The 22,755-nt window shown below is 40.2% G+C and overlaps 1 protein-coding gene across 1 annotated transcript in view; it reads left to right on the forward strand.

Annotated features, from left to right (window-relative positions):
• LOC133072644 (fatty acid desaturase 2-like protein FADS2B) overlaps positions 1–21,798 on the forward strand; it is a 43,721-nt gene extending 21,923 nt beyond the window's left edge. The window contains exons 4-12 of the mRNA XM_061166181.1: positions 458–559; positions 6,441–6,566; positions 8,962–9,022; positions 12,575–12,651; positions 12,813–12,910; positions 14,356–14,452; positions 17,261–17,340; positions 20,198–20,323; positions 21,738–21,798. Of these exons, the coding sequence (XP_061022164.1) occupies positions 458–559; positions 6,441–6,566; positions 8,962–9,022; positions 12,575–12,651; positions 12,813–12,910; positions 14,356–14,452; positions 17,261–17,340; positions 20,198–20,323; positions 21,738–21,798 (828 nt within the window). The remainder of the gene's footprint in view (positions 1–457; positions 560–6,440; positions 6,567–8,961; positions 9,023–12,574; positions 12,652–12,812; positions 12,911–14,355; positions 14,453–17,260; positions 17,341–20,197; positions 20,324–21,737) is intronic.
• Positions 21,799–22,755: the final 957 nt, after the last annotated feature.

Here is a 22,755-nt window from a genome sequence, read left to right on the forward strand (position 1 = left end):
CCTGGAGGAGGGCGTGGCAACCCAGTATTCTCACCTGGAGAATACCCATGGACAGAGGAGCCTGGCGGGCTATAGCCCATGGGGTCACAAAGAGTCGGACACAACTGAGCGACTAAACACAGCACAGCACATTGGATGACGAACTGAGTTGAGAGCTAATGAGTAACTTGCCAAGAGTTTTACAACTTGTAAAGTGGCAAAGGACAGTTCAGAGCCCTAGTCAGCCTCACTCCAAAGGCATCCTCCTTCCAATCCACCCTGGACATTTCTGACAGTGGAGAGAAGAGCATTCTAGGCAGAGATGGGAAAGAACTCAGCAAGTGATAGATACACACTTGGCTTGAGGTCAGATGAGATCTCCCACTGTTCTCATGGATTCCCAAATCTGCCAGCAGGCTCACTTACTACTTTCTTCTTACCTTGTCACTATCTCTGACAGCAGCCCTGTCTCTTCTAGGCTCAGAGTATGTTTCTGCAACATGACATGGGACACCTTTCCATATTTAAGAAGTCCAAGTGGAACCACCTGATGCAAAAATTTGTGATGAGTCATCTCAAGGTACAGAATGTTCCAGGAGCATGATGAGATTTGTGAAAGTCATTTTTGTAAGCTGGGTTTCCAAGTGTGTCTGGCTGTGCACTTATAACAGCAAAAATGTTTGTTCACACCTTGCAAATAAGTGTAAATATCCTAACAATGTAGGTACTAGATGTATACACACACACACACAAACACACAAACACTATAGCATATATGCTAAAATTAAATTTTAAATGTTTAGGAGGAAAGGTTTATTTTTATTTAAGAAGTTCCAGTGTTGCTTCTAACCAATAAGTATTTGGCCCAATCCCTGGTACTCATTAAGGAACCACCTCTCAGGAGAAGATGTGCCCTGTAAAGTCATAAGTAGGAATATTCTTAGAAAGAGTCTGTATATGTACTAATGGGAAGCTAGGTGAATCCAGCAATCCTGATTAGTCCAGGAAGGGTTATGAAGAATTAAAGGAAAAGATGCAGAAGAATAGATAAAAATAAGGAGAAAGAGTAACCAAGAAAGGTCAGAAGACTCCGTTCAAGAGTTGAGGGTTGCAAACTCAGTCTGCTAGAAAAAGCAGATGGCAATGAGGGCAGTTGGTCTTATCCCCCTCACATCTGCTCCAGGAGGACAGGCACACCGCCCTATGCACCCCTGCAATGCAGCACTTAGCAGAGTGCCTGGCACGCAGTAGACCTTTCATAAGCATTTATTGAGTGAAGGAAGGAAGGGATGGAATGATGGATGGACGGACCAACTGATGAATAAACCTAGGTAACAGCTCAGCGACTGATGAGAGTCGGTTTTAGCCCTGGTGCTGATAATGCTCACTGCACAGCCGTGAATTAAGTCAGATTCTATCTCTGGCCCTCAGTGTTCTCATCTCTAATATTAGGAGTTAAACTGGATCTCAGCTTTTCTATGACATTCTAGATTTAGGTGACTATATTCTCTGGCCCAGAAAGGGGGAAATGCCCTTCAGCCTTCCAATAAGTCAAATCTTTGTACACAAGCCAGGTTGTTTTAGAAAAAACTCATAAGTCATGATTCAGAGACTGTTTTCCTTTAACACAGACAGTTTATATTGAGTTGGAACATACTTAGAACCATCATCTTATCTACACAGTTTCCAGTTGAAAAAATTGAAGCTTAAGTAGACCAAATCACACAGAATTGGATCTGGATTCATATGAGAACTAGGTCTGTCTTCAAACTGGTTAGAGTGAATAATAATATTGTAATTTTATATGACATGGTACATTTGACCAGAAAATTCTTGCAGGCACACTATTCTGCCTTCTCTCCACCAGTCTTAGATGTATGAAGTGTTTTGGATTCACTTGGAAATCTTGACCACAGAATAAAAGCTGAGATGATTATGTTGTTGTGAGTCTCAGTTTATGGATGCCTGCAGTTTCTCACCCCTGTTCTGAGTAATAAGAGGAAAGGTGAGACTCAGTTGCCCTGAAGATGCAGTTGATGTGGTGCCAGTAAATGCAATATTTCAAATCAGTTCCACACTTGGTGGTGCTTTTTAAAAAAATCACTGCTTTATATTGGCTCAAATTTCTACATTGTTGTAGTTGTTCAATCCCTAAGTACTATCTAACTCTTTGTGACCCCATGGTATGCAGCACGCCAGGCTTCCCTACCCTTAACTTTCTGCCAGAGTTTGCTCAAACTCATGTCCATTGAGTCAGTGATGCCATCCAACCATTTCATCCTCTGTCACCCTCTTCTCCTCTTGCCTTCAATAATTCCCAGAATCAGGGTCTTTTCCAATGAGTCATCTCTTCACATCAGGTGGTCAAAGTATTGGAGCTTCAGCATCAGTCACTTCAATAAATAGACAGGGTTTATTTCCTTTAGGATTGACCGGTTTGATCTCCTTGCAGTCCAAGGGATTCTCAAGAGTCTTCTTCACCACCACAATTTGAAAGCATCAATTTTTCCATGCTCAGCCTTCTTTATGTTCCAACTCTCACATCTATAGATGACTACTGGAAAAACCATAGCTTTGACTCTACAAACCTTTGTCAACAAAGTGTTGTCTCTGCTTTTTAATATGCTGTCTAGGTTTGTCACAGCTTTCCTTCCAAGGAGCAAAGTCCTTTTAATTTCATGACTGCAGTCACCCTCCATAGTGATTTTGGAGCCCAAGAAAATAAATTCTGTCACTCTTTCAACTTTTCTCCCATCTATTTGCCATGAAGTGATGGGGCTGGATGCCATGATCTTAGTTTTTTTAATGTTGAGTTTTAAGACAGCTTTTTCAATCTGTTCTTTTACAGTCATCAAGAGGCTCTTTAGATCTTCTTTGTTTTCTGCCATTACAGTGGTATCATCTGCATATCTGAGATTGATGATATCTTCCCCAGAAGATGTCCATATTCACTCTTGCCATCTCTTGCTTGACCACATTCAATTTACTTTGATTCATTCATGGATCTAACAGTCGAGGTTCCTACACAATGTTGTAGGCTTCCCAAGTGGCTCATAGTAATGAATCTGTCTGCATTGCAGGAGACCCAGGTTCGATCCTCGAGACTGAACCTGGGAAGATCCCCTGGAGAAGGGCATGGCAACTTACTTCAGTAATCTTGCCTGGAGAATTCCATGGACAGAGGAGCCTGCAGGATACAGTTCATGGAGTCGCAATGTTCTTTACAGCATTGATCTTCACATGTACCACCAGACACATCCACAGCTGAGCCTTGCTTCCACGTTCATCAAGCCTGTTAATTCTCTCCGGAGCTATTCCTCTGCTCCTCCTCAGTAGCATATTGGACATCTCCCAACCTGGGGGTCTCATCTTACAGTGTCATAGCTTTTTGCCTTTTCATACTGTTCATGGAGTTTTCAAAGAAAGAGTACTGGAGTGGTGTGCCATCCCCTCCTCCACTGGACCATGTTTTGTCAGAACTCTTCTCCATAACCCATCTATCTCGGATGGCCCTGCACAGTATGGCTCATAGATCCATTGAGTTTTGCAAGCCCCTTCGCCACAACAAGGCTGTAATCCATGAAGGGGAAATCTGTACATAGCTTTCTATAAACTATGTCTTCAGAAACAATTTGTACTAGTTGAAATAAATATAACCTTGATGATTCATGAACAGAATCAGTAAAGGGAAAATTGTTCAAAAAGAAAATCATGTGTACTCAGCCTTTTTGCAGGCAAAACCAAGGATTTATAAGCAAACTGAATATAGGGTTCAACTTTGTTCAGGAGAGAAAATTACCTGTGGCCAGGAAGGAGGTAACAAAAGTATAACATAAACAGCAACATCCTCACTTTATACATGTATCACAATTATTAATTTCAAAACTTGATTTTATGTCAATATACTTTTCCCCTGGAAAAGGCACGGATAGTGAGATTCTCTGAAATTTTCATTCACTTGCTGTGCAACAATATACATGTTCTGGTCTTTGCAGTGTTTGCACAATAAAAGAGCCCACAAAATATCTGCATATGTTTTAGACTTCTGTGCAGTTCTAAAATCAGAAAGAACTCCTCAGAGCATATTTTTAACCCAAACCCAGTGTGCATACTTTGAAAACTATGAGGAGCAAGTATTATTATAGAGATAAAGAGGCAGAATATTTGAAGTTAAAATTTCCATGACTAAATCCCAAAATATTTTTAACGGGGGAAGTGTCAAGCATGTTATTTCCAACAATCCTTTCCATAATGTTGTCCATTTTATAGATGAGGAAGCTGTCCAAGGCAACACCTAGTAGAATGAATTTAAATTCAGGATCGTTTCAGTACAAAGCCTGGATACTTTGTATTGCACCAAGAAAGGATATAACTTGGAAATGAGGAATGATTTAGAATGGTTCCTGTGTCAGAATTTGTGCAGAGGAAACCTATTTTGCATGCAGCTAATAATCCTCACTTCCCCACTGACCGTTCTCTCCCTTGTCTCTGTTAATTGCAGCTTCCAGAAAGAGGGGCCAGGGTGAAGCTGGCTACTTTTACAGCATACTGATAATTGTTACCCTGACCACTGTTGTAAGCTCCAGGACCTTGAGCTGTAAAGATATGCTACCTGGTCTATCATTAATCAAAACTTATCTTTCGTATTACCAGTTTCCACAGATGGTCATTGACTAAAAGGTTTACATTGAAACAGAGAACAATTTCTTTTCACAGTGTCCTTGTGTAACTGTCTACTGCTCCTATTAGACTGTATGTTTCACAGTGTGGGAATGCCATTTTATCATAGCTACCTTTCTGTTCCAGATTCCTGGCTTGGTATCTGACACATAGACATACTTTAAAACAAATAATGAATGGGTGAATAAATGAGTGTCCAACTGTAAGAGTGAGTCGGTGGTATGCAATTTGGTGAGAGAGTTATAGAGAGCAGTGGAGTCCCAGAACTTTGATGAGTACCTGTTGAGTTTATGATACCCAAAATGAAATGTATGGAAAGTGATTACTCTTGCAAGATTGAGATTCAGAAGAGAGATCTGAGGTGGTGGGAGAGATTCCACAGTAAGGATGTTAGGGAGTATGCAAGGTAAGAAAATAATATCCCTCCTGATGGATGGGGTCAGAGGGGTTTGCTAAGAGAGGTCTCTGCAACAAAGACTATGGAGAGGCAGTGCTAATACCTACAGATTTTCAAACAAACTCAACCCCCTTCCCTCATGTTTAGTTTAGTTTCCCCATAGATGTACAGGGTCTAAGCCAGCAGAGTCCAACAGTAATGTAATGCAAGCCACATTAAAATGGCATGAGTCATTTTAAATTTTCTAATAGCCACATTTTAAAAGGTAACTTTATGATGCCCACACATATTAAAAACATTTTCATTTCAACATGTAATCAGTATAGAAATTAATATATTTTACACTTCCTTTTTTTATTCTGAGGCTTCGAATCCAGTATGTATTATGCATTATACACTTACAAAGTCCACCTTAATTTAACTGGTCACATTTTAAGTGCTCAGTAGCCACATGTGGTTAATGACTACTATATTGAATAGTGCAGATCTAAAACACCAGTTATTGAGAGATATCAAATACACAATAAAAACTCTGATTACTGCTTATTCTTCCATAAATGATTAATGTAATAGGGGAAGAGAGGAGAAATGGAGTATGTCAACATGTCAGCATTCTACCTGCAGCATTTCATGTCTCCTCAAATAACCCAGAGATGTAAATGTCATTATATTATATTCACTAAAGATGAAATTGAGCCTCATAGGTTGGATAATTTGCCCAAACACACAGCAGTATTTGTACATCCAGTGGATGAAACTAGGTTGATGAGTTTCCAAATTCTTTGCTCTATTAAAACGTTCAGGTTTTCACTGAAAGAGAGAAAAATCTCAAACAGCCTAATCAGATTAGTATGTCTTCAGATATGAATATCTTTATTCTCATTTATGCTTTATGAGAGCCTTGAACATGCAATGATCTGAGGCAAGCCCACCTAGGAGATGATTTCAGATCTATGATTCTTTAAAATATTCATTGAAGTAGGATTCCTGGGGCCACTTTTTTTGTGTGCCATAATTAAAGTCTTGGAACTGATGTTTCTTTATTTGTAAAATAAGAATAATTTCTTCCCTACTTATATTCATATGTCTTTTTTAAGTGAGAATGAAATAACATTTCATTTCAACAGATTTTTATTCTTCTTCGTTATCAGGAGTTGTTTTAACCTAATTTTGTGTTCCTGGATCAGATAATTTTTTGTTCATAGACTTTTAGAGCCTATATCCAATGAATCAGTCTGTGACCATGTGGTGGTGGGGGCGGGGGTGGCAATTTCAAGGAGTCAATATCTTATTTTGACTTTTGAGATGCAGGCAGAAGACTCTGATAGTGAGTGATATTTCAGGTGAGAAATCTTGCAGCTAATAAATGCTCTCTTCTCCTCAGGGCCTGTCTACAAAATGGTGGAATGACCGACACTTCCAACACCATGTAAAAACAAACATCGACACCAAAGACCCAGATATTGATGTAGGCCCACTTTTTATTGTTGGAGATTTGACACCTGTTGAGGTATGTTTAGAAATCCTGAGCACTGGAAAATGTTCCAGAAAGTGGTTCTTGGAAAGCTCTACACCCTTGTCTTGGGGAGAACAGGCTGAAGGTTCTGGCTTCAAGCATGCTTTCAGAGCATCTCTTCTTCTTTTAAGTCCAGGATATAGATTTGAAATAACTGAATCTGGGGTTCTAAGAATAGAAGAAGATGCAGAGTGAATGACTCTGTGACCTTAAAGATCATTCAGTCCAACTCATTCACAGAAGACATGGCAGTAGCTTCAACAAGTGCTAAATCACAAATATCTAAATATCTAATTACATCAACTAATTCTAGCTGCTAGAAGAAACTAAGCTGTTATTTTTAGTTTAGGTTCATTTTGGTTCATTTATACATGAAACTCAGGCTCACATGCCTCATAAGACACTTAGTGACCTTGCTTCTAATTCAGACTTCTTAAGCGAAGAAAGGCAAACTCCAGAATGTCTCAGCTATTGAATTTTTTTTAACCTCAACTTAAAAATCAACATATAAGGATTATTACCATGTTTTTTTTAGAAAAGAGTCTTCTTTCATCATAGGAAGTGTAAGGATAACCATAGTAAGGTATCTTCCCTCAAGGGGAAATGATGGATCCTGAGAGTCAGGTGCTTAGGAAGAAGCTCTATCTCCTTCTGGAAGAATTTAGTTTTCATAAAACAAAAGAGTGTAGCTTAGTCAGTTGTTGCCTAGACTTTGTGGTAACCAGAATGGTGCAACTTTCTGAAAATAGGTTTTCCCGGTTTTGGAAGACAACCTTCTTCCAATTAGGAAAAAAGTTTCTTTCATAGATTTAAAGGAAAAACAAAAAACAAAAACATGAGTGTAGTCTTCAGTCAGTTGTTCTTCACAATGACTCCACAAACAAGTCAGAACTCTGATATTTGTGAATTCCTAGGCTGATCATTAAACTTATGACATTTTGACTTCTCTCCTCATTCCCTTACAGCAATGGAGATTTGTCTCACTGGAGTTCATGACCCCTGACCCCCTCCAGAAGTGCCTTCTGTAGAACTGTATCCAGTTCACATGCTGCTTCTTCACAGATAATGGATACTGCATTCTAGAGACATCACCTCTCCATCAATCTAGAGACAAATCCCTAGAGCCTTAGCTTTCTGTGTATTAAAGTTTCAAAATGACTCTATATCACTTAGAAATATTTAAACTGTATAATTCAGCTGTTTCATAACAAAATTGTTCTGATAAGCCCTAAATGTTTCTGTTCTTCCCATTTTACTGTCAATCTTTCTACTACTTTCTTCAAACATTCATTCCTTCAACAACCATTAATTAAATCTTCTAGGTGCAAAGTCCTACGCTCACATTCTGGGAGAGTTAGACTTCTCCTTTGGGGTGATACTCAAAAATCAACCCTTCACCTATGTTTGTTAACTCTGCAAAACTTCTCACCCACTCCCTCTTCCATGTTTCCTACTACTTAACTATCCAGAAGCTTGGGAGAAACTGCAAATAACTACTATTACCTTATCACCATGACATTTCTTTTCATTTATCACAGTAAGAAAAAGAAGAATCAAGTCTAATCTATGAATAAGAGAAGAAATCTATATGTAAAGGGAAGAATAGGGAAAGTAAAAATTGAACACTGTTCATAGTGTTGTTACTGAATGTACATATATTAAAACTATAGAAGAGGTGTGAATTATCACTCATTCATCTATTCTTTCAACTAAATGCTTACTAAGTATCTTCTAGGTAAGGGAAATACACTCATACATGGTTCCTCTCAAAATATTTGCTGTCTTTATGCATTGGGCACAGCCTAATTATTTAAGAAGGCCTCTAGAAAATGACTCAAATTCCCAGTAATATGATTATATATATATAAAATCATCATGCCTTAAAATGAGGAAATCACAGCATAAGATCCACAGTGGAAACACAGAGGATGAATGATGATGCATACACTAGGGGTCATGCCTTTTTCATATGACCATTCAATAAATATATATTGAATGGATGAATGGAGATGCAGACTGAGATGCAAGCAGAATTCTATGTACATTGGTTGAAGAAGAGCTTGGAAATTTATCATAAATGTGTCTTTTCCATCACTACTTCACATAAGGACAAAATTTTCAAAATGACTTCCAAGGGAATAATAAAAATAGAAGACCACAATCCCTGTAGTCAAATAGAATAAAGCATCCATGCAAGAACTGCCCACTTTAAATAAAGGCAAAGACACCACAGTCTTCAGTTCTGGTTTTCTAGCACTTTAATTTTGACAGTGAACTCTGACTAGATTGCACTTTCTATAGTGAATTTACACAAATACACACAACCTTGAATATAATGACCAGAAGTAGATATTGTCTCTTATTTTAGTTTTATTCTCTCTTCATTCAGCATGGCAAGAACAAAATCAAATACATTGACTACGAGAAGCAGCACCTGTACTTCTACATGGGTGAGTCACCAGAGAACCACATTTCTTTTCATCCCGTTTCCCTGAAGCAAACAGTCGTCAAGCCAGAAGGATGGGATCCTTCCACAGAGACCAGTCAACATCTTACTGTACCTGAGAAAAGCAGCAGGTTTCATTTTTGACTTAGGGAGGTGATATATGAAAGTTAGTTCAGTCACTCAGGCATGTCCAACTCTTTGCAACCCCATGGACTGAAGCACGCCAGGCATCCCTGCCCAACTCCTGGAGTGTACTAAAACTCATGTCCATTGAGTCAGTAATGCCATCCAACCGTCTCATTCTCTGTTGTCCCCTTCTTCTCCCGCCTTCAATCTTTTCCAGCATCAGGGTCTTTTCAAATGAGTCAGTTCTTTGCATCAGGTGTCCAAAGTATTGGAGTTTCAGTTTCAACATCAGTCCTTCCAATGAACACCAAGGACTGATCTCCTTTAGGATGGACTGGTTGGATCTCCCTGCAGTCCAAGGGACTCTCCAGTCTTCTCCAACACCACAGTTCAAAATCACCAATTCTTCAGCACTCAGCTTTCCTTATAGTCCAACTCTCACATACATACATGACCACTGGAAAAACCATAGTCTTGACTAGATGGACCTTTGTTGGCAAAGTAATGTCTCTGCTTTTTAATATGCTGTCTAGGTTGGTCATAACTTTCCTTCCAAGGAGTAAGTGGCTTTTAACTTCATGGCTGCAGTCACCATCTGCAGTGATTTTGGAGCCCCCAAAAATAAAATTTGCCACTGTTTCCACTGTTTTTCTACCTACTTGCCATGAAGTAATGGGACCAGATGCCATGATCTTAGTTTTCTGAATGTTGAGCTTTAAGCCAAGTTTTTCACTCTCCTCTTTCACTTTCATCAAGAGGCTCTTTAGTTCTTCACTTTCTGCCATAAAGTTGGTGTCATCTGCATATCTGAGGTTATTGATATTTCTCCCAGCAATCTTGATTCTAGCTTGTGGTTCTTCCAGCCCAGCATTTCTCATGATGTGCTCTGCATATAAGTTAAATAGGCAGGGTGACAATATACAGCCTTGCCTTACTCCTTTCACTATTTGAAATATGAAAAAGAAAATAGAAAAGCAATTAGGCATTCTTAACAGGCATCTCATCACTCTGGCTACTAGGCAGGGATGGAGATCTTCCAAGAAGGATGGGAGGCAGGATGCCAATCAAAGGGGCCTGGTATCTGTGATTCTCATCCTGGATAAACTAAATACTATCAAGAAGAAAAGGATAGTGGTATTTGGTAGGGAGGAAAAATAGGAAAATACTGACAGTAGATGCCAGAAAAAGTAGTCTCAAAAATAAAAGTTACCTATAGAGTTTCTGTGTGGAAGAAAATTAACTGTTCCCCATGGCTTACATACAGCTGTAGAAGATATTTTAGTGGACAGAGAGATGAATAGATTTTACAGATAAAATAGGACTGAATGTTAGTGTAGGCTTGAGAGAAAATAGGATAGCTGGATAATGCTAATACCAATAAAAAAAAAAAAAAAGTCAGAAGCAAAAACGCTTTGCTTTTAGCCAAGTCAAGTTCATGATAGTTCACAAAGATAGGCTTAGTGGAACCCCAAAATTGTTCATCTAAAATATGCCTACATATTTGGAAAATAAGCCTAAATTAGGGTAGCTTCCAAACATTCCCTATAAATCAGTGGTTCTCAGCTAGTAGCACTGTTGCCCCAGTGGGACAGTTGACACACTCTAGATACTTCTTGGTTAGCATGATAAGGAGGGAGGGACAGTGCTGACATCTGGGTGGCAGAAGCCAAGGATGCTACTATAAGATATTGTAAATAACTTACAATACACAGGACAACTTTGAACGACAAAGAATTATTTGGTCTGAAAATGCCAATAGGGCTAATGCTGAAAAACTGTTGCAGATGATCTGATTTGCCCAAATGTTAGTCAGCAGAGGTCATCTGTCACATGTCTGACCAGGATGGCCTATGGGCCCATTTTTATGCAACATGGGAACCAACACCCACTGCTACCTCTTCCACTGCTAGAATTCTGCATACCTATCTTAAAGTAGTCCTTCTCTTGCATGACCAAAAAGAGTAATGAGGACACTGGTGCCCCAATTTGAAAGGTAACTGATCCTCAGCCTAGAGATATGTGTGTTCACATAAGAAAACTCCATTGGAGTCTCTTGTCTGAACTCTCCTCCTATGTATAGCTCAACAATACAACGTTAACTTAGGAGGAATGAATCAATGGTATATTCACAGCAGAATGCCCAGTTCACAAAACACACGATCTTCAGGAGCTATTTCATTTTGTCCTTTCCTTTCAAATATCTTCAACTTAGGATATCAGGTATAAATGAATCATACTCAGTCTCTCAAAGAGAAATAGGGCTGGACATTTGGAAAAGGAAGCAAGACAGCTTTGATTCAAGCATCTGTAGTCGGGAAAAGGAACATCAATATAGACTGAGGTCAACTCTGGTGAGAAAAAGGTGGGAGACTTTTTTTTTAAAAACATATGGGTATGCTAAAGGAAATTACTGAAAGAGGTTAAAGGTAGGTGAAACTGCTCTTGTGATTAAGCCATCGGCTTCTTGTAACCCATGCTTATCAAGTCCAGCTCCTTGATAAAAGAGGGTAAAGAGCTGAATTCTTAATGATTACGTTTCAGAGGGATGACTCCCAATCCTTGAGAAAGACATTTCTGGGTCGGGCAAGATCCATCTCAGAAGGACAGAGAAAGAACTTTACAATTTTAAGTTTTCTAACAAATGATCTAAGAAAACAGGTCAGAAGCCTACAGTCAGGTTTTGGCTTAAACAAACAGTAAGTTCTTTGGACAGTCTTGAAGTTTCTCAGGCAGGAACTTTAAGGGTGTCAGGGTCATCCCAAGGACATGCCATGAGCTGTTCTTAGAAACTTTGCTACTGTTGGTTCAAGTCTCTTAGTATGTAGGGTGGACAAAATCATTTATGCTGACAGTTCACAGACTTTGAAAGTGTATAGGTCAAGTTTGAAGCCTAGTCAGGAAGGGGACTCAGAGCATCTGACTAAAGTTTGATCAAGGAGAGAGCTGTCAAAATCTGAAGGGTCTCCACATGACTCCTACGTGCTCCAGGCAACTTCACTGGTCCTTGGGGAGAAGCAGGTAAATAACTATCTGGCCAGACTCAGTATACCTGCTCTGTATCTGCCACCTCAACATACTGTGACAGGGCCCAACACGAAGGATTGTGAAGGATTGAAGGATTCCAGGGACCTTGAGAAAACTTGAAAGCTCATAGCAGAAGCCTTTCCAGGATGCCTTCATCAAGAATGACTCAGATCCTCAAAGCTTCCCTAGTCTCCTTAAGGGAGCTTGAACCAAAGTCCTGGTTGAGCCTCAGAGACTCTAAAAGCCCAGCAGCATCTAGGATGCGGCTGTGGATCTCCACCTTGCATCCCTTCTCAGGGGCAATATTCCAGGGGGAGCATGTTAAGGAGATCAACTCCCACTAGCTTCCACAGGAATCATATCTGCTCATCTGTTCACCATCTTCTGTCTTTGTTTTTGTTTTCAGTTGGGGTCCCCCTTTTCATGCCAGTATATCTGAACCTGGAATCCATGCAAGAGATGTACCTCAGAAGGTACTGGAAGGTGAGTAACTCAATTCTTTCTCTAAAGCTAGATCAGGCTGGTAGAAAACGGGAAATGTAAACACTTGGTCCTTTCCAGATGTAGCTTCCTTGAGTACCAGGATATAAGATTTAGCCAGTTTTATTTCCACTAGCTTAACTTTCAAACACTTCTTTCTGCAGGACATTGCCTGGGTCAGCAGCTTTTACATTCGCTATTTCATCACATTTGGTCCTTTCTATGGAATCTTTGGAACCATGGTGCTCATATACTTAACAAAGTAAGAAAACAAGAATATTCTTAGTTACCTGGATGGTCCTCTTACCTTTCTTATCTGATTTATTTATGATTAGCAATGATCAGCAGATTATGACAGCTGGCTACATTCTTGTAACTGAAACATTTCCAAGAAAATGCAGGGCAAAAAATGTTCAAATAGTTGAATGAGTACCTTGGAAAATGAATTTGCCCAATCTTGCCTTTTTCTTCCCCCACTTGCTTAATTACCAATTGCAGTACAATATTCCCTCAGCATCTGTAGGGGATTGAGCCTTAGACCTGCCTTGGTTACCAAAATTCAGAGAGATTTAGGTCCCATTGTCAGCTATCCCTATCTGTGTTTCCACACCAGTAGATTCAACCAACCATGGATCTTATAATATTGTACATATTTCCTGAAAAAATATCCATATTTAAGTGAACCAATGTGTTGCTCAAATGTCACCTGTAGTCTTCCTGATCACGAAGCCCTTAAAACTGTAATCCAGTTGGATATAATTCTTGCCAATGATAATGGAAGTACAGGATTTTTTAAAGTTATTTTTGACTAGAGATTTTCCCAACACCTAAATGACTTCAGACTGAATAACCTTCTTCAACTTCCCAATTTATCCCTCCTTCATTCATTTGCATTATTATTCTAAATCCTCCATAACAATAACGGTATAGCTACTATGTCTCAAGCTAAATGCTTTAGCTAAAGCATTTTTGCTAAATGCTTTACATGCATTCTTATTTGATGTAATCAATCCATGCACAACTCGGTAATATAGATAGCATTAGCTTTATTTTTCTGATAAGAGAACTAAAGTTCAGAGAATTAAATAACCTACTCAAGGTTATAGAGCAAATAAGGGCCAGTGGCAGTGAAAAATTAGAGCTTGAACCCAGCTCTATCTGATGACAACACCCAAGCTATTGATCACATTGCATATATCCTTAAGTTGTTTTAGTCACTAAGTCGCATCCAACTCTTTTGGGACCCCATGGACTGTAGCCTGCCAGACTCTTCTGTTCTTGGGCGTTCACAGGCAAGAATACTGGAGTGGGTTGCCATTTCTTTCTCCAGGGGATCTTCCCAACCCAAGGATCAAACTCGCATCTCCTACCTTAACAGGTCTATTCTTTTCCACTGATCCACCTAGGAAGCTTGCCCTTAAGTTACCTAGGTATCTTTTGAGTCTTTCACCAATGCCAGAGAAAACTTCAGGAGCATGGCTCCTGTACATTAGACTACAATGCAGGCCATGTGACTGGATGTGTAATGTGTCATCTGTAGATATAAAGGCCTCCAAAGAAGAAAACAAATAACCACCATATTATTGGAAACTTGGAGTGACTGCCATTTCCTCCAATGCCCAGTGAGCTCTGCCAGTGGTTATGCAAGCCCAGCAATTAGAATTGAAACTCCCCAACTGATCACATCCTCCTTTTATTCTCTAAAAGGCTTCTTGAAAGTCCCTGGTTTGGATATGTTAGCCAGATGAGCCACATACCAATGAAAATCAGCAGAGAGGAGAACCAGGACTGGTTCAGCACTCAGGTAATCAGGCATTTCCTGGGAAGCATCTACCAAAACATCCTGATTTAGAATTTGCTTACCTCAAATCATAATTCATATTTATTGAAGGCTTGCCAGGGGCCAAGTACTGTCAACTGCTTTTCATGTAACTACATAATATATGTGCCATGATTATTTCCACTTTATACATGACAAATTTGAGGCACGAAGTTGAGTAACTTGCATAGTATCACACAGCTAATAAGTGGTAGAAACAGTCTTTTTTATGTATTTATGTATTTATTTATTTGGCTGTACTGTATGGCATGCAGAATCTTAGTTCAACAACCAGGGATCAAACCTGTGCTCCATGCAGTGGAAGCACAGAGTATGAACCACTGAACCACCTGTGAATTCCATAGAAGTATGTTTTAAAACTGAGCAGTTTGATTTTAGAGTCTTTGATTTAAACCAGGTTTCAGTAAACTACACACCAAGAGCCCAATCTAGCCCAGCTCTCTGTTTTTGTAAATAAAGTTTTATTGGTACACAGCCACACTCATACATTTACATATCCTCTATGACAGCTTTCATGCCAAAACAACAGAACTAGGTAGCTGTGGTAGAGAATTAAAATAGTTACTGCCTGGTACTTGACAAAAAAGGACTCCTGCTCCAACATGACATAGTTTTTCAATGAATCTGAGACTCCTAGAATTACAGAATGAATTTGCACCTGGAAGAACCCTGGAATCCCCTCATCTCATTGTATAGATAAAGAGACCCAGAGAGGAGACATGGCATTCTCTCCAAGCACGCTGTTAACGATTAGCAGAACTGTGACCTATGCAGAATTCCACTTCCTCCCAAGCCTTCTACTGGTTATGCCATGTTTAACTGGAGAATCCAGTCATCATATTGCTTCTTAAAGTTCATTCCCAAATTCAGTGGATTCTCTCATCATGGATCCACTTTCCACTCTTAAAATTTATTGAGAACTTCAAACAACTTCTTTCTGTGGAGGTTATATACATTTATATTTACTGTATTTGAAATTAAAACTGAAGATTTTAAAACATTGATTATTTTAAAATGACAAGAATAAGGCCAATACATGTTATCATCAGAGTGATGAAGTCATTGCCTGTTTAGTAACCTCTGGAAAAACCCATGCTATAGGCATGTGAGGAAGAATGAAAAATGCATATACCATCTCAGAAGTATTATTGGAATCGTTTTGAGCTTGAGGATCCCCTGAAAGTGTTCTGGGGAACTCCAAGGTACTCTAAAGTATACTTTGATCTACCTTGATATACAGTAACTTCAAAAATAACATTTGAAATGGCAGCAGCAATAAGAATTAAGCCTTAGGAAGGTACTGCATAGAATGACATTCAATGCAGGGTTCTGGGCTCCCCATGTGGTTCAGTTGTAAAGAATACACCTGCCCATGTAATAGATGCAGGTTCCATCCCTGGGTCGGATGATCACCTGGAGGAGAAAATGGCAACTCACACTAGTAGGCTCACCTGGAAAATTCCATGGACACAGGAGTCTGATAGGCTATAGTCCTTGGGGTCACAAACAGTAGGACACAACTGAACACACATGCATAGTATAGTACTAAGAGTTTAAGGTAGTCTGAGAAGCCTATGAACTTCTTCTCAGGCTAAGTTTCAAAATGTATAAAATAGATTACAAAAGCTGCTGCTGCTGCTGCTGCTGAGTCACTTCAGTCGTGTCCGACTCTGTGCGACCCCACAGACGGCAGCCCACCAGGCTCCCCCGTCCCTGGGATTCTCAAGGCAAGAACACTGGAGTGGGTCGCCATTTCCTTCTCCAATGTGTGAAAGTGAAAAGTGAAAGTGAAGTCGCTCAGTCATGTCTGACTCGTAGCGACCCGATGGACTGCAGCCTACCAGGCTCCTCCGTCCATGGGATTCTCCAGGCAAGAGTACTGGAGTGGGGTGCCATTGCCTTCTCCAACAAGGAAGTACTTGTATACAAATGCATTTCCATTCACATACCCTTAGTTAAAGGCCTTGAATACAATACTCCCCATTTATTCAGTTCAGTTTAGTCGCTCATTCGTGTCCGACTCTTTGCGACCTCATGAACCAAAGCACACCAGGCCTCCCTGTCCATCACCAACTTCCAGAGTCCACCCAAACCCATGTCCATGGAGTTGGTGATGCCATCCAACCATCTCATCCTCTGTAGTCCCCTTCTCCTCCTGCCCTCAATCTTTCCCAGCATCAGGGTCTTTTCAAATGAGTCAGCTCTTCGCATCAGGTGGCCAAACTATTGGAGTTTCAGCTTCAACATCAGTCCTTCCAATGAACACTCAGGACTGATCTCCTTCAGTTGGATCTCACTGCAGTCCAAAGGTTAGAAGTCCTTTAAGCCTACCCCTTGGAAATGGTATTCAAAGACCCCTACAATTTCTACCAAAGCCCTACAATCCCAAGTACATCTGCCAAAGTTCTTATTCATGACAACTTAGTCTTCTGTATTTGAGGGTTGGTAGTGAGGTACTCCCCTCAAACCCTGCATACTTTATCATATCTATCTTCTCAACTCAGGGATTGAACTCACATTTCCTGTGTCTCCTGCATAACAGGTGGACTCTTTACCGACTGAGCCACTGGGGAGGCCTGCCTAACCTGTACTTCTGAGCAAAATACCTTATTGCCTTTATATGATATTTATATAAAACTGTATTTCATTTTTAATCCTTCATAGTTTCTTACAAAAAATAGGTACTCAATGAGCACCTGTTGAATGACTGAATAAAATAAATATTTTGACACATGGGCTCATTTACATCTAACATAAGTTTTTTCTTTGCAGGTCTTGGCCACCTGTGATGTTGAACAGTCCTTTTTCAATGACTGGTTCACTGGGCACTTGAACTTCCAAATTGAGCACCAGTGAGTGAGAGAATAAAATTTATGATAAAGGGCAAGGGCTGTCACTAATAACTGCTCTACATATAGTCCAGAGTAGAGCACTGGGCTTGGGATCTTAAAGGGAATAGAATGAACCAGGATTCTCTAATGAATGTTATTTTTCTACTAGCATCAATGATAAGAGAAGAGAGAAATGAAGGTGTCACAATTGTGAGTAAATGGAGTGAAATCTTGGAAAAGTATCAGTGACTCAGTTTCCAGATTCCTATGGGCTTAGGAATTGGTGATTGTTCTCTTTGCATTTGCTTCTTTGGCAAAATCCAAGAAAAATCAGGACACTTAGATAAGCAACTTGTGTTCAAAATTAACTTCACTATAATTCAAACATGTGCTTATCTGTGTCTTTACAGCCCAGTTTACAATATAATGAATAATAGAGTCCCTGCTGCAATTTCAAAATGGTATCTGGAAATACTTTACCAACGGGTCAGTTAGGGAGAGGAAATGGGTAGTTCATGCCTTGATGATAGATAATACATGAGAGTCAGTTTCTCCGTAATATCAGAGAGAAGTTTTCCACATTCTCTTTGTCTAAGCCATGTGTGTCTATGGTAGTCAAAGGAGGAACAAGATCTTTATTGGTTCAATGGATTTTTTCATTATAGTTCTCATATTAGTGCTTGAAAATTTCAGCAAAACAAAGGAAGGACTATTATTCATAATTTTATTAAAGAAGAGGTTTACATCCAAGATGGTCATCTGGCTAGTGAAAACTTGGGATTAAAAATCCATCTTTCTTCACTTCTTATTCCTTTCCTGGGACTTTTAGTTATTTACCATGTCTTAATATAAGGCAGAAGATATTAAAAAGAGGTGGCAAGAATACACAGAAGAACTGTACAAAAAAGATCTTCACGACCCAGATAATCACAATGGTGTGATTACTCACCTAGAGCCAGACATCCTGGAATGTGAAGTCAAGTGGGCCTTAGAAAGCATCATTACGAACAAAGCTAGTGGATGTGATGGAATTCTAGTTGAGCTATTTCAAATCCTGAAAGATGATGTTGTTAAAGTGCTGCACTCAATATGCCAGCAAATTTGGAAAACTCAGCAGTGGCCAAAGGACTGGAAAAGTTCAGTTTTCATTCCAATCCCAAAGAAAGGCAATCCCAAAGAATGCTCAAACTACCGCACAATTGCACCCATCTCATACGCTAGTAAAGTAATGCTCAAAATTCTCCAAGCCAGGCTTCAGCAATAATGTGAACCAAGAACTTCCAGATGTTCAAGCTGGTTTTATAAAAGGTAGAGGAACCAGAGATCAAATTGCCGAGATCCGGTGGATCATTGAAAAAGCAAGAGAGTTCCAGAAAAACATCTATTTCTGCTTTACTGACTACACGAAAGCCTTCCATATGTGGATCACAACCAACTGTGGAAAATTCTGAAAGACATGGGAATACCAGACCTCCTGATCTGCTTCTTGAGAAACCTGTATGCAGGTCAGGAAGCAACAGTTAGAACTGGACATGGAGAAACTGACTGGTTCCAAATAGGAAAAGGAGTACGTCATGGCTGTATATTGTCACCCTGCTTATTTAGCTTATATGCAGGTAACATCATGAGAAATGCTGGGCTGGAAGAAGCACAAGCTGGAATCAAGATTGCCAGGAGAAATATCAATAACCTCAGATATGCAGATGACACCACCCTTATGGCAGAGAGTGAAGATGAACTAAAAATCCTCTTGATGAAAGTGAAAGAGGAGAGTGAAAAAGTTGGCTTAAAGCTCAACATTCAGAAAACTAAGATTGTGGCATCTGGTCCCATCATCTCATGGGAAATAGATGGGGAGACAGTGGAAACAGTGTCAGACTTTATTTTTTGGGGCCCGAAAATCACTGCAGATGGTGACTGCAGCCATGAAATTAAAGACACTTACTCCTTGGAATGAAAGTTATGGCCAACCTAGATAGCATATTAAAAAGCAGAGACATTACTTTGCCAACAAGGGTCCGTCTGGTCAAGGCTATGGTTTTTCCAGTGGTCATGTATGGATGTGAGAATTGGACTATAAAGAAAGCTGAGCACTGAGAAATTGATGCTTTTGAACTGTGGTGTTGGACAAGACTCTTGAGAGTCCCTTGGACTGCAAGGAGATCCAACCAGTCCATCCTAAAAGAGATCAGTCCTGGGTGTTCATTGGAAAGACTGATGCAGAAGCTGAAACTCCAGTCCTTTGGTCACCTCATGTGAAGAGTTGACTCATTGGGAAAGACCCTGATGCTGGGAGGGATTGGGAGCAGGAGGAGAAGGGGTCGACAGAGGATGAGATGGCTGGATGGCATCACTGACTCGATGGGCATGAGTTTGGGTAAACTCCAGGAGTTGGTGATGGACAGGGAGGCCTGGCGTGCTGTGATTCGTGGGGTCGCAAAGAGTCAGACACAACTGAGCGACTGAACTGAACTGAATATACATTCATCTATGCTTGCTAAGGAAGTTAGAAAAACAGAGATAAGACAGAGATTAGCAGGGGCGGGGTGGGTTGTTCAGTATCTCCAGTTCTCTGGGTAGTTCTAAATGGTAAAAAGTTCTAAATGGTATACTTTCATTTGATCAGGCCAAAAATAAACAGTTGATGGAGCTAAAAGATATTCTTAGTTCTTCCTAAACATATGCCACTCACAAGGCTTGTAGTGGGTTAAGGAATAAGAAGAGTCTGCCAGCAAGTTTAATTTCCCAAAACAAAAGTATTATGCAAGGTCAAGGTTGGGTCTGTGTGGTTGATATCATTTTAATTTGTAAAAGGGGAATGGGAACTTTGGGTTTCTCCTTAGGTCTGAGAAGTTTTATATCTTCTCTATTTCCCTAGTCTATTTCCCACAATGCCACGCCATAATTATCACAAGGTGGCACCTCTGGTGAAGTCACTGTGTGCCAAGCATGGACTGCCGTACGTGAATAAGCCCATGTTGAAGGCATTTGGAGATATTGTCAGGTAATAACAGTTCCGCAACCCACAATTCTCATTTTCCTTCACTGCTGGTCCCCAGACTCTTCACTTCTTTATGAATCATTCAGCCAATAGCTATTTATTAAGGAATAGCCACATGCCCACCATGGACATGAGGCTCTATAAGGACTGAGGCTCTATAAGGAGCAACACTAACACAGAACTGTTAACAATAATTCCTACCATTTACCTGCTGCCTTCTGGGTACTTCTTAGTGCCTTGATGCCCTACTAAATTTCAAGCTTCTTATAAACCAGGGTTCTGTATTATTTGTCTTTGTATCACCCAGAGAGCCTTAACATGCTTTAGAACTTAACCGGTGGAAGGGACTCAAATCATCTGGTCCAGGGTTGCAAACTAAGATGCTTGCAGGGTCTGATGGGACAGGCAGGGGTGACTCTTTCTATAGGAACTGAGAATCCATACTCATCCTAAACCATGCACAGTTCCCTGGAGAATCCTGTGCTTGTCAAATTAATAGCCAAAACCTTGGTTGAATCTTTTTTATTTTTTTAATTTTAAGATTAGGAAAAAGAAAAACACTATCTTATTAATATGAATAAATAAGCCATCAAGGCTAGACCTAGTCAGATCTGATCCCTGAACAGTGATCCATCTTCACTTTCTACCACTGCCCTCCTCCTTTCCTGCCCTCCACATATCTGACCTCCATTCAGCTGCTACATAACTCCCTGCCCCTTGCCCATGACACATCCTTGGTCATGTTTTCTTCTACCAGAATAATCTTCCAACCTGCCTCCCCCCTCCTATCACCTTCTCAATTTCCACTCACTCTCCAAAGCTCAACTGAAAGGTCTTTTCTTCATCTCAGTCCTCCCTTGCCCCCAAGTCTAAACCTGTCACATTTGCTTCTTATAACACTTGCTTCTCTTCATGTCTGACCTTTATCACAATCATGATTAAATAGCATATTGGGTAATATGTGTCTCCCAATGCAGACCAGGAACTCCAGGTGGACAAGACTCTTATCACTCCCTTTCACTTCTGTATCACCAGAGCCTAGAAAATGTTTCACTTTATAAAGTAAGAGAGGTCGGTGGATACAGGATGAGTTGGTTTATAGTTATATGTTTTATCTTATAGAGATTCAGCAGAGCTTTTTCTCTTAACACTGGAGAAAAGGAAAGTGATGCTTTGGAGTATAGAAAAGCATAAAACAAAAGAAAATCTCAATCTCCTCCATATAGAAAATGTGAAATCACTTTCTAAAACATGTCAGTATTTGACTCCCTTCACCGGGCAAGATAGAAAGAGGTCTTTCAGATATAGCTGAAAATGACAATGTTATAAAGTATTGAGTAAAAGAGCAAATGCTCCTTGAAGTAGCTCCTTTGACCTGAGTCTCAGCTACTCATGCTTTTGTCTATTCCTCTTGCAGGGCCCTGAAGAAGTCCGCAGCCCTCTGGAAGGAGGCTTACTGCACGCATCCAGAAATATAATGCAGATGTGCAGGTGCTAAAGAGAAAACCACAGGCCCCAAAAGTGTCACTTGTGCTAAAGCCCATGACACCAAACCTCTACAATACCTGACACAATTGCAGTTACAGCCTTCCCCAGAAATGTTATCTTAATCATCTAGTCTGGAATTTTGGTGTAGGCAATGTGGTGGTGATCTGTTGTGTTTTACTCCTTCTCCATTCCTATCCCTGGCCCAGAGAAAAGACATATATATATCTGCATGATAAAACCCTTGTAATCCCCCCCCCCACCCATAAAAGGTGTCTGCCCTAAATATAGTTTGCTGATGGCTTCTTCGCCCCTCATTTCTTCCTATAAAAACCTTACATTTGCACAACCCCTCAGAATTCCCTTCTGCTTAGTCACTGGGATATTGCTTGATTCAGAAGTCATTGAATAAAGCCAATGAAGTCTTCAGATTTACTCAATTGAATTTTTAATAGCTTGTTCAATAAGATTCCCAGAGGAGGACACTCAAGGTCTATTACTTTCACAACTTCCCAGATCACTGAGCATGGCGTTAGAATTCAGATGATCAATCCTGTGGATCATGTCGGCCCTCTGCTCACTGGCCACATGAATAAAGATGGCTTAATTGGGCAGGCTTCCATTTAAACTAAATGACTCATGAGAGTTATGTTACAGTCCTACCTGAAATTCTTCAGTGGATTCCCATTGCCCTTGGAATAAAGTTGCAATCTGCAACCTGGTGATTGCCAGCAGACGACCAGCACCTGCCTTCCTCCCAGAACCCTCTCCCACCTTGTGCCACTCCCTCCCTCAGCTTCAGGCCCAGGCAGCCAAAGCAGGCACAAGGGAAGAATGTCTGACCTCAAATAACACCCCAAAACTAAGTCTCCGCACCACCTCATGGGAACCAAAGGATCAGGACATGACTAGAACTTGAATGCCAGAATCCTTTCAGAAGTGAAGGGTTC

Source organism: Dama dama, chromosome 1, assembly GCF_033118175.1.
Source record: "Dama dama isolate Ldn47 chromosome 1, ASM3311817v1, whole genome shotgun sequence".
In the NCBI taxonomy this organism is placed as follows: domain Eukaryota; kingdom Metazoa; phylum Chordata; class Mammalia; order Artiodactyla; family Cervidae; genus Dama; species Dama dama.